Source organism: Diabrotica undecimpunctata, chromosome 1 (genome assembly GCF_040954645.1).
Source record: "Diabrotica undecimpunctata isolate CICGRU chromosome 1, icDiaUnde3, whole genome shotgun sequence".
NCBI classification, from domain to species: domain Eukaryota; kingdom Metazoa; phylum Arthropoda; class Insecta; order Coleoptera; family Chrysomelidae; genus Diabrotica; species Diabrotica undecimpunctata.
This window is the reverse complement of record NC_092803.1, coordinates 24,491,118-24,503,858: the sequence shown is the minus strand read 5'-3', so window position 1 is coordinate 24,503,858 and position 12,741 is coordinate 24,491,118. Positions and strand designations below refer to the sequence as shown.

General features: G+C 35.3%; 3 protein-coding genes across 3 annotated transcripts in view; all 3 read left to right on the top strand.

The window, feature by feature from the left end:
- LOC140446554 (uncharacterized) overlaps positions 1-12,741 on the top strand; it is a 432,060-nt gene that overhangs the window by 142,282 nt on the left and 277,037 nt on the right. The window lies entirely within an intron of this gene.
- Positions 6,195-6,626, top strand: LOC140434801 (protein FAM200A-like). Its single transcript, XM_072523365.1, has one exon. The coding sequence runs from the start codon at positions 6,195-6,197 to the stop codon at positions 6,624-6,626; it is 432 nt and encodes a 143-aa protein (XP_072379466.1).
- On the top strand, positions 8,261-10,279 carry LOC140438192 (uncharacterized). The gene has a single exon (XM_072527905.1). It carries the CDS (start codon positions 8,337-8,339, stop codon positions 10,212-10,214), a length of 1,878 nt encoding a protein of 625 aa, XP_072384006.1. The 5' UTR covers positions 8,261-8,336; the 3' UTR covers positions 10,215-10,279.

The window sequence follows — 12,741 nt, the reverse complement described above, 5'->3', positions numbered from 1 at the left end:
ACAGCATCTGTAAAATCTTTGTAAAATGCTTCTTAATTATCTTCATCACAGGATGATGTTGGGGCATAGACCTGAATTAAATTGGTAATGATCGGCTTTGGACTAAATTTCACTAGAATTACTCTGTCAGATATGGCGATATAATTTACTACTAATTGAGCTACATGTTTGGCAAATTTATTAGCATCGTTGTTTTCGGCATAGTACACACTTTCAGAGCGTTGGTTACAATCAAAGCTATCTTAATATTATTCACTGTCACCCTAAATAGCATGGTTGTGTCCATACTATACCAATCTCTTAAGTTATTCAACCATGAAGTCTTTGTTCGTCTTGGACTGCGTTTGCCTGTTATTTTCCTTTGCATAATATGTTGTAGCAACCTATATTTTGAGACTTTTCATTATATAGCCGAAGTACTCCAGCTTTCTACTCCTGATGCTTTTTATAATCTTAGTAGTCTTACTAAGACGTTCTAGTATTGTGGAATTTGAAATCATCTTCACCCAAGAAACTTTTAAAATTCTTATATTGCACCACATTCCGAAAGTCTCAATGCGATTTAGATCACTTTACCGTTCACAATTTTTCCTTCTTGTTTTTTAGAAAACGCATTTAAAAAACGAAAAGCAGAGGCGATAAGAGGCATCCCTGCAGTACTCCTCTCTTAATATTAAGAGCCTGTGTAAACAAAGTTATAGCCTCTAAAACATTGCTACCATTTATAATCTTGTATATTTCACTTGTAATTTCATCAGGACCTGTCGGTTTTTCATTTTTGATGAGTGTATGGCTTATATTACCCCAGAGCGTGTTTTGGGGATTCGTCGCAGTTAGTAATATCCTGAGATGAACTAATTCTATCGTCTTCGAATTGGCTCGTAATGTAATATTCCCATTCTTTAACTTTGTCCTCTACTTCAAATATTCTTTAGCATGTTCATCATGTAGCAGTGCAGTTTGTCGCTTATTAAAGATACTTGCCGCTTGTTTCACTTGTTTGTAAATGTAAACTTCTTCAATTTCATGACACTCTTTGGCTAGATGTTGACCCTTTGCTTCTTGTATTTTACGTCAAGTTTCTTTTTGTATTTTTTTATAAAGTTTTTCATTGTTTTTGCTAGTCGCCGTTCCTCCATCAAATCCAATATGTTTTTTGTCATTCAAGCCTTCTTTTATAGCTTTGAGCTGTCTTTAAAATTCCTTTCACAGATTTCTTTCACTGTTCCCTAACTAAATTTTCGTTCAGTTGTCTTTGATCTGTTTCCTTAACTTTCTCGTCTTGTAGTTAGGCTATGTCAATATGTTTTCGAGATTTCTTTTTGTTCACTTTTTTTAATTTTAATTGGATTACAGCTACTATGGGATTGTGATCAGATGCGCTGTCAGTCTTGACAATTTTTGGAAGAACCTTGATAATTTTTAGCTGATTTGATGCAGTTCCTAAATCGATTTTTTATTAGAATAAAGTCGATTTGTTCTTAATAATTTTATTCTCTGATTTTGTATTTGACTTCCATGTATAGAGTTTCTCGGTGGTAATTTGAAGTGAGTGTTCGATACAGTGAAATCGTGTTCTTGGCAGAACTGGACAAGTCAATCTCCACATTCATTTCTGTTTCCCAAGCCGTAATCCCCCAGAATATGTAAACAACGTCCTTTGCCGACTTTGTCGTTAAAATCTCTGAGGACTATGATATTTTCTGCTGTTTTAACAAGATCAACAGCATCAGTAAAATCTTTGTAAAATGCTTCTAAATTATCTTCATCCCTGGATGATGTTGGGGCGTAGACCTGAATTACGTTGGCAATGATCGGCTTTGAACTAAATTTCACTAGGATTACTCTGTCAGATATGGCGATATAATTTACTACTAATTGAGCTAAGTGTTTTGCAACTACGATTGCAACTCCATTATAGTGATTAACATCGTTATTTCCGGCATAGTACACTTATATCCATCCAAATCACATATTCCCGATCCCGATATTTCACTTATTCCGGGGATGCTGATTTGCATTCTTCTTATTTCTTTTATAGTATTATGTATTTTACCTACCTCAAACATGCTTCTGACATTTCATGCAGTTATTTGCAAGGATTTCGCATATTAACGACCTGATAGGCCGTTAGGCAGTCTTGAGATTGTCCTCTCCTGCCGGATCTTGGGTTGAGAGGTTCATGATCATCAATGTGTTGACTTAAATTATTTATAGCCATTATAGTTTAAATTGTTTCAATAATTGCTGCATGTTTTTTTTTTAACTCGTTTCTTATGTATTGAGCTGTTGAAAGATATTTGCCAATCGTTTGTAATATTTTCTTCATTTATAAGACATTTATTGAAAATGCCTTTAATGTCAGTTTCTCTAACGTGGAGCTGTGATACAACAGAATCTTTTTCACGAATCACTTCTAATTTTTAAATCGGTAATGAAACAGGAGACCTATGACACAGAACCAGAATCAGAGTTACAAATGTTGTGGAGAGAGCTTGTAGATCGAGATGGAGATGGGCTGGCCACGTGACAAGTATAAAGAATGAAAGGTGGATACGCAAGTTAACCGAATGGAGAAATTAACCAAGAATAGATAAATGACACAGAGGAAGACTAACTATATGATGGCAAGACGATTTGCAAAAATAATGAAAAATTGAATCATACTGCACAAGATCGTGCACTCTGAATACAAACAGAGGAGGCCTATGTCCTGCAGTGGACTTAAAACGGGCTAACGTTGATAATAAATGGATCAGCAACTTCTTCTAGCGCTCTAGCCTTTGCTTTAAGCGTAAGTACTTTTATTACAATGTTATTTTTTCGAGTTTTGGATGAGGTACGAACTTCTGAGGTACACCACGTGTACCTATTCTTACCATATATATGTTGTTTTTATCCATATTTACATCTATCATCATCGTCATTATCCAGCCTTCTGCGTAAACAGTTGAACATATGCCTCCCCAAAGTTATTCCAGTTCTATCAGTCTTGTTCGTCCTGCAGCCGATAACTCTGATAACTTTGAATCCCTATCATGGTCTGATGTACTTTCTGAACGTCTAATCTTCATTGTAGCATTTTAAAAGAGTTTCTTTAAAATTACTGTCCACCTAAATGAACTTTTTTGGATGAACCAGCCATATTTTTAAAAACTGCTGGACTGTAAACAATTACACGGACGGTCTGACGTCCATTCACTAGAAGAATGAATAGGTAGAACTAGGAATAGAAGGGAAATTTTGTTGACTGAAATATTAATTTATTTAAGAAGCGTAGACTGTCAGTCGACGCTGGACTAATTAAGGATTAAACTGTATTTCAAGATAAGGAACAGCCCTGTAAATGCGATATACACCTTCAAATTCTTTAAAAATGAACTTGCTTTCTGGTATATTGTTACAACCTTCCCTTTTATTGTTATCAACTATAAAAACACCGTGATTGACAATCACTTCTGATTGTATACTACCAAGAATTATCGCCTTACTATACATTCCCCGAAACAATGCACAAATACACCAAACAAAACTGCTTTTTCAATAGCAAAATCCTTGTATTTAGTTTCAAAATTGCAGGGCGCGGCCCTCATATGTCACTCGTCTATTGCACCAGCCTGTCATTTCCCCAACGCCAACATGATGTATCTAGTTACCTTTCTTGTATGTATTTTGCTGAGTTTTGTCGTGTTAATTGATATGCGGTGTCGACTATGGGCAATAATTATGTAGGCAGTGACGTTTCTATTAACCAACAATTAGGAATAAATGGTATATTTATGACACGACGTGTAAGTTAAATGGGATAACCATATATTTTGACACAGAGTTATATTAGGAAGTAGATCAAGAACTTGTAGAAGGTTTTAAATATAGATCTATAGTTTTAAAGAGAATAAATTTATATAGTGAGATTTTTATAGTGACTTGGTTATAGCGAGACGCTTGTTTTAGAAAGAGAAAAACTCATGACACTTTACTGCTACTATATCTCACTTTTTTGCCGATTTGATATTGAAAACCACTGACGTAAGATGAAACTGTCAATCAAATTACCAATGGCGGAGAGAAATATATTGTCTTAATTAAAAGTAATCAATCGCGATTAATTTAACAGTAATCGTGATTACTGTGGTAGTACTTTTGTGGAAATAAAATTATCCAGACTTTTCCAAAATTTTCACAATGCAGTCGTTCTTTTATTGCACAAGAAAGAAGACATAACAGATCTAAAAAACTCTGTCCTATCAGTTTGTTATCACATATTAAATATTCTTCTTGTAGTGCCTATCTGTTTAGGATGTTGGCTACCATCATGGCAGTTTGTATTTTGCAATCTGCTGCTCTGAAAAGATTTGTGGTTATTGTGCTGAACCACGTACGTAGATTTTTCAGCCAGGAAATCCTTCACCTTCCTGGTCCTCGTTTTTCTTCTACTTTTGATTGTAGAATTAATAGCAGCAACCCATATCTTTCGCTGTTCCTCATGATGTGACCGGGGTATTCAATTTTGGATGTTTTTATTGTGATTAACAACTCTTTTCCTTTTTGCATTCTTAATAGCGTCCTGGTTAGTAACGTGGTCGGTATAGGATATCTTCAGGATTCGACGATAAAGCCACATTTCAAAAGCTTCAATTATATTGCAGGTAGCCTCTGTAAGAGAAAACGACTCAACTCCGTACAACAACATAGGAAAGACATAACATCGTATATGGCTTATGGTATATTTAATAACGTAAGCCAGCAGAAAATGTTAAAAGTACTGACAGAATACAGAATAGTCCATCGCTGCACTAACATAATAAAATATATTTACCAAGATGCCACAGCTAGTGTAAGAATATCTGAACAAGAAACAAATAAATTATGTATACAGCGAGGAGTACGGCAAGGAGACACCGTCTCTCCAAAGGTATTCACGACGCTTCTAGAACATACTTGTAAGAAGGCAGATCTGAACAAGTATGGTATCAGCATTAATGAAGAGAAGCTCTCATTTGAGATTTGCAGATGACATCGTCATTAATATAAACAAGACACAAATAATGACTAAGGTGTTGCTAATCGAAATATTGCTGTTGATGGAAGGGATATTGAGCAGACTGCATTGTATAAGTACTTAGGACGTACAATTCGGTTGGGCGGAGATAACCATCACAGAGCTAAAGGCGCTCACAGAGCTTAGGACTGGACGCTATGAACTGAATAAATAAAATAGGTAAAGTAAGTGAGCCATAATGCAGGGAATGCGAAGTGAAGGAAGACACCGCCAAATATGTCCTCTATGATTACTATCCTGATGACAATTGTCCTCTGTGCTTAGTGACATGAGGCGGATATACACCAGCAAAACGAGAATTTAATCAGGAGAAATTCTATAAGACGCAAAACTCATAATCCCATAAGAGAAACTCATAGAAAACTATTGACTTCTATCATAACTGTAGCGCTTTTTGGTAGAATTTATTGAAAGCACAGTGTTTGTGAATAGGGAGCAGAGAAATTATGCGTGCGAGGTTTATGATCTAAAAATGACCCTCAAAAAAGCTAAATTTATGATAATCCAAAAAAGATACTGTGTAAGGAAATCTTACAGTAAACAATATAGTTATAGATAGAGATATTAAACATAAATATAAATATTTGGGTAGCTGGATCACCGAAATGCTAGAGACCGAAAATAAAACCACGCGTAGAGGTAGCAAGCTCAGTATTGATGAAGATCAAGACATTTTTAGTAAAAATATTAATCGAATGATGAGAATACGAACTCTAAGATATTTTATTTTCGAAATTTTGCTATATGGTTCGCAGGCCTGGATTCTAAAAATGGACGAACTAAAAAGAAGCATTTGAGAATTGGTGTTCTAGAGCAGCGGTCCGCAACCCTGGGGTTGCGACCCCATGTGGGGTCGCGAAAGATCTTTATGGGGTCGACAAAAAGTAAAAAAGTCAACAAGGTCCTGTACTTATCGAATTTTATACGATTGAGAACCATGCCACCAAACTAACGTCGCAGCAGGTTAATTTCCAAAAATACACAACAGTTGACCAAAAAGCGTTACAAGCATCTTTTGAGGTTGCCTTTTTGATTGCCAAAACTAAAAAACCTCTCAACATTTTGAGAGCAAAGATGTTTACATGTTTGGAGAAATATAAAGCTCGAAGAAGAAATTAAAACCAAAATCATCATGCATCTTAAAAGCTTTAAGCAAGACTTGATAATACGATTCCCAGATACGTTACACGGCCACCAATGGATAATTAATCCATTCACTTGTGATCTTAACACTGTGAAGATGAACTTGAAAGAAAAGGAACAGCTGACCGATTTATTGTCCGATGAAAGCCTTCGATCTATTTTTAAAACCACGGATCTTTCCAAGTTCTGGATAATGACGGAAAAGGAATATCCACTGTTATACAAAACATCTCTGCTGAAATTGCTGCCATTCACATCCACATACCTATACGAGACGGCTTTCTCCACATTGACTGCTATAAAAACAAAATATCGCTCCAGAATTAACGTAGAACCTGATTTGGGTGTGTCTCTTTCTGATAATATATCACCAAGAATTAATATACTGACTGCAAGTGTGCAAGCACAAGGTTCACATTAGTTTGTAAACGTACATATATGTACCTATTTAAAAAAAATGTTAAAATAATTGCTTGTCTCATTTAATGCCATCATAAATATTATGTTAAATGCATAGTTTGTTCTAATATTACTTTAAAAAATAAATAAACTCTTCAATATAATTTACGAAATAAAAACAGCTAAGTACAACATGAAAGAAAATTGAAGTTTACCTTAATTTCGTCCTGAACCAACCTTCTACTTGTTAATTTAGTGATTTTTTTTTCTGTGGTCGCTCATAACTCTTTATTTTTAATTATTGGGTCGCAATATCAAAAAGTTTGCGGACCGCTACTCTAGAGTACGCTAGGAATGATATAAACTAACAAATCTAGGAATACAGAACTGAAGAAGAACATGAAAAAATAATTAACACCCTCAAAGAGGAAAAATTTGAATATCTTGAAAATATTGTGAGAGGATCGCTGCTGCTATCAAAACGTACTGTAAATAAAAGCCAGAATTAGTTAAGAAAAAATAACAACTTTCCTATTGAAGAAATTAGTTAGGTCTTACATCAAACCAACTATTCAAAGCGGCTACAAATAAGAAGAGTTTGGTACAAAGGGCTTACGATCAACAGCAGGACAAGTAATGCCTTTTCCAAAGTAATAAGAAGGAAATAAGAAAGAAGAATATTGATGTTTTTTCTGATACATTTGATTGCTCGTTTATTAACCTATCAAAGTTTCTTAATACTGTCCTTTTAACAACTTCTGTTGAAATGGGTAACCAAATAATACATTCCACAGGGCAGTTTTTCATTTAATAAAATTAGTAATGTTTTCATTTCATAAAATGTGTGTAGCTTATTTTTTTTACCGATCATCGTAAATGTCAATTTATAATTGTTTATCTACTATACAAATGTGCGTCTTTTTCTCATCATTATGCCAATATTGTACGATTCATATTCAGTTGTTCGTTTCTTGTGTATCTTCAGTCAGTCGTGCAATCTCACACTGTATGTATACCGATTGCCGAACAGTAATAGAAGAGATTTCTGCACAGTTTCTTCGTTGAAATGTTTATTTAATAAACGACGGAAATAGACAATCCTCGTTGAGATTTTTAAACAAATTCGGGTTTTGAAACAAGGAATGGTTTATCTCCGAACAGCAGGTGACAACTAGTAACTTTTTTCTGAAAAATTTCTTGAGAAATCTTGCAAGAAAATCAGGTTAGTATCGATTTACGATCATGTTCTGTGATCTGTGTATTTAAATACCAGGTGTTTTGTCGGAATATCTACTAACCGAAGCTTAGTTGAACCGTTGTTGCTATTTTTCTATGCCAAATATTTATACAGGGTGAGTCACTAAAATCAAGTGGAAAATTTTTCAGGAAGTCAATTAAAAAAAGTGGAAGTCATGTATGATATATTGTACAACTAGGACTTTTTTGCCAAACTCTTTCAAAAAGATTCACTACAATAACTAGGTCATCTATAGAACCAAATACACTATAAAACAATGGAACTAATTGGTTTAAGATGCAATATTGTTGGGATTTATTAAATATGTTTTTCCTAAATGGCTGTAAATACTATTCACATGCACTATTTACTACAAGAAAAAGAAGAAGAAAATTTATGATTTAGAACCTATAATCAAATTTGACAGTTGTTAAACTGACAACTGTTTTTAGAACATTATAATTATAAATGTAAATTTATAGTAGTGTTATAGAAATGTCCCAAATTCCTCGTAGACCAGGAGGCATTCCTCTTCCTCGCATAGTAACTGCTTCGGCGACTGTGACTAAAAGAGATCCAGCTTCCAATAGAACAATTACAGAACAGAGAAACAGAATAGCTGCAATAAAGTCGTGTTGTGGAGGAGCAACAGAAGGAGCAGTGAATCCAAGCCAAATTCAGCCCAGATTAAGTCGAATTCCACCTCCGTGTTGTACTAGTCAAAGCAAAGTAGCCAAAGCTTGCGATGGATCGAGAACAGGAGCTACTCCGATTAAACCTAGTGGAATACCAAGAAGTGCTCCGTCTTCATCTCGTAGAACTGATTCAAGATCTGTAGAACCTTCAGAACAAGTCCCGCCTAGAAGTGATCAAACGAAGACACCACAAAGGCCTGTACCTTCATATCAAGAAACAGCTCCTAAGCTTTTAAGATCCAAACAAATGATAACAAAAAGTCCTTTCCCACCAAGGCCTTATGGTATATTAGGCACCTCTCCGGCAACCACTTATACACCTACGCAAACAACATCGAAACCTTCTACAAAAATCGAGGAGAAGATGCGAGAAGGTTTGTTCAGAAAGTCCATCCTCAAACCGTTATCGAAAGTATCAGCTAAAGCAAAACAAAATGTAAAAGCCCCACCAGAAACTATAGAAACACCAGCTGGAATTGAACCTGTGTTACAGAAAGCTGTCTTAGAGAAACGAATAGAACGAGAAAAACAGGGGGAAACTTATACAAAGAATGTAACAATTAGTAACCTAAACAAACGAAATGAAATGGAGGTTGTCGAAATGGGAGTGCAACAGATGGATCCAAAGTTTGCTAAAATGGATGGAAAGGAAATTATTGGAGTTACCAGTACTATTTCAGTAACTCCTTCATACACTACTGTTGCCAAAGATTATATACGCGCCTTAACTGAGGAAAAAGCTGACTTAGGTCTAACTCCTGAAGAAGTCTCCAGATTAGTAGAGGAAGAGACGGAGGACGTGGAAAATACCTTAAAGATGATACCTCCAGATCTTGTATTGTCGCCTGGAAGGTACGAAATTAAACAGAGATTACAGCAACTAAGAATTAACTCGGAATCAGTTGCGCTTTTAGAGCAATCAATCATTCAGCCTGAGGTAACTGCTGATGAAGCTCAATATGAACCTTCTCCCGAAGCTATGGCTAATGTTATGCATACTGTGGAAACGGGAATTACCCCAGAAGCTACTCCAGATCAAGTGTTTAATTCATTATTCCAGGAACCACCCAACGAGAACTACATTAAGCTGAGTTCAGTTACTCCTGGACCTTTGCAGGATGTTGTGGTTCCCACTGAAATTCCTCAGGAGATACACAAGGAAGCAGTGACCGATGAAATGTCTAAATTAACAGAAAAATTGAACAATATGCAGCCTCAAGATGTGCCTTATGTAGATATTTTTACGAGAGTTATGGGCGGAGATAAGACTCCAGAAAAAGGAAAAAACAAACCAAGAACGTTTGAAACTATTACAGATGAAAAAAGTCTGTGGGTGAATGCAAATCTTGAGCATTTAGTGAATGTTGTCGGAGCTGAACCTATGGACGTTCTTGACCCTTTTGATCTAGATGACCTGGAGAGATCTGAGAATCTAATACAAGAGATGGCAAATGGCATGGATTATTTTGTAGAAACTAATCCTGTTCAGTATATCAATAGAGTGCAACTAAGGGGATCACAACAACCTTCATATTTTCCTGGCTATAACGTTGCTGTACCAGACTTTCCAGATTTAATGAAAATAGTAAAGAGTCCAGATGAAGTTTTCGCTATTGCGTGGAAGTCTGTCCAACCGAAGTATTTTGATGAGGAATCCATGATGTCACTTTTGGTGTAAAATTTTTGTAAATAAATGTTGTTTCATTGAGGACACATTATTAATTTGATTTAGATATAGGATCTTATCATTCATTTATCTATTTCTGCTTATAATTCTGTTAGCAAAAAACTTGATAACATAATTGTGTTATTAAATCATAATTATTAATACTCATTTTGCAATTCACACTGTTTTACAACTCGCTGTTTACTTTAAGTCTATGGGTTCGATCCCTGGCTTAGAAACCATTAGAAATTTTTCAATGGTGTCTGTGCCATTCACCATTCAATTTAACTTTCACCATTGAATTTAACTAAGACGTCACCGTACTTCAGAAGGCACGTAAAAGCGTTGTTCCGGCTACGTAAGTAGTCGTTAAATTAAACCTGACTTAGAAGGTTCTGGGTTAGCTGACATCTGTTTTGTTTTTGAAATATTCAGATTTTGCACATATTGCAAAGTTGCAAGAATCTAAGATTTTAAGTACATATAAAAGACTACTTTTAAATATCCACATTTCAAAGGTTTCTAATCGGTTCATCACATTGACCTTTATAGTCCAGATTTCTAAACCATGTACCAGTATGGAGTAAATGTAACATTTTACAAAGCGATATCGAAGCGTTAAGTTAAGGCTGCTGTTGCTTAGCAAGGTTCTCATATTACTAAAAATGCTGTCCTGGCTTGCTCAATCCTGCTACGTATCTCTATGTCTGGATCTAGATCTTTAGTTATCCAACTGCTAAGATATCTGAACTTGGGGACCTTTTGGATGTTCTTATTGTTTACTCTTATATTTAATTGAATATTTCGTGTTCTGCTAACCACCATTACCTTCGTCTTGTCTATATTAATCTTCAAACCCAGTTGTTTTCCTTCAGTGTTTATTCTATCTATTAGTCGTTGTAGCGCTTCTTGGCTATCACCTATTATGACTGTATCATCAGCATAGCAAATATTACTAATAGTCTGTCCGTTGATTTTGATTCCATCTTCAGTGTCACTTAAGGCTCTATCGAAAATCGTTTCAGAGTAAAGACTAAAAAGAAGGGGTGACAGAATACAACCCTGTCATACACCTTTTTCAATAGAGAATTATGATGTAAATTCCAGTCCTACTCTCACAGATGCCACTTGATTCATATAAAGGTTCTTTATGATTTTAAGGTCAATCTCATCTATCGAACGTTCCTGGAGCAATCTTACTAATTGTGAATGATTAACACAATCGAACGCTTTCTGGTAATCTATAAAGCATAGGAAGACATCTTTTTGCTGATCTCTGCATTTCTGAAGTAGGACAGTTAAGCTATAAAGTGCTTCTCTTGTGCCAAATCCTTGTCTGAAACCGAATTGTGTGTGGCTAATGTCTCTTTCACATCTGTTGTATATTCTTATGTGAATTATCTTTAAGAAGAGTTTTAGGACCTGGCTCAATAAGCTGATCATTCGGAATGGGTCGCAACTATTAGCGTTTGGCTTTTTTGGGATTGGTATAAAGGTTGATTGAAGCCAATCCTGTGGTATGTGACCGGACCCATAAATGTCATTAAAAAGATCTACCAAGGCGTCTATATTGTCTTCACTCAACATTCTTAGAACCTCTATGTATATGTCGTCTGGGCCTGGTGCTTTTCCCCATTTGTTCTGTTTGATTGCCCTTACAAATTCTGACTTCAATATTTTGGGGGAGGGCTCACATTTATATTCAATTTCAGAGTTTCTTCTAGTGTTGTCTGAGTATAGTTGCTGTGTAAAGTTTCTTCAATGTTGAAGTAGATCCTTGGGATCAGTAATTAATTTATTGTCATTCACAATACTGTTAGAACTGTAAGGTTTTGTATGACCTGTCACTTCTTTAATGAGTTTATCTATGTTAAAGTGGTCATGTTTTTCTTACAATTCCTCCATTTCTGCACACCTGTCTATCAGCCACTGTTCTTTAGCTTTGCGACACTCTTTTCGTATTTGTTGGTTAATCTGCTGATGTTTGGTTCGGTCTTTGTTTTTAAATGATCTGCGGTCGTCCATCATTGATAATATTTCGTCAGTCATCCAATTCTTATTTTTGTACTTTTATACAAGATCTCCAGACATTAGTAAATTTAGTTGGTGAAGCAAGTTACCGGAGAGGCCTTATTTTTTTTTAACCAAGATGTTTCTTTTCATAAATGAAGCAGATTTTCTTTTAGGTTCCTTACGGGTAGATCGAGATATTGAGTTAGCTCATCTCTTGATTTTGCGATCTTTCTCCTCTTCTTTGTGAGCTATTTTTTTTTGTCCTTTAGTCTCAAAAGCAGATATTCATTCCTCTACGAGTTTCGTTTCATGTCTTACATACACACAACTTAAACTGGATATTGACAGATGAGCCAACACAAAGCTGACATAGCGCCATCTAAATTAAAAACATAGAACTTTATTATTTTCTTGACAGAACTTCATAAAATTAGAAAACTCAATAGATTTTTTCGTTTTTTATTATATTTTGTTTCCAAATATCGAAAAAATATATCGAAAGTTGAGTATCGATATAAAAATATCG

Coding starts and splice junctions, on each gene's coding strand:
- LOC140438192 (XM_072527905.1), top strand. CDS start 8,337: ATGTCCCAAATTCCTCGTAGACCAGGAGGCATTCCTCTTCCTCGCATA.
- LOC140434801 (XM_072523365.1), top strand. CDS start 6,195: ATGCATCTTAAAAGCTTTAAGCAAGACTTGATAATACGATTCCCAGAT.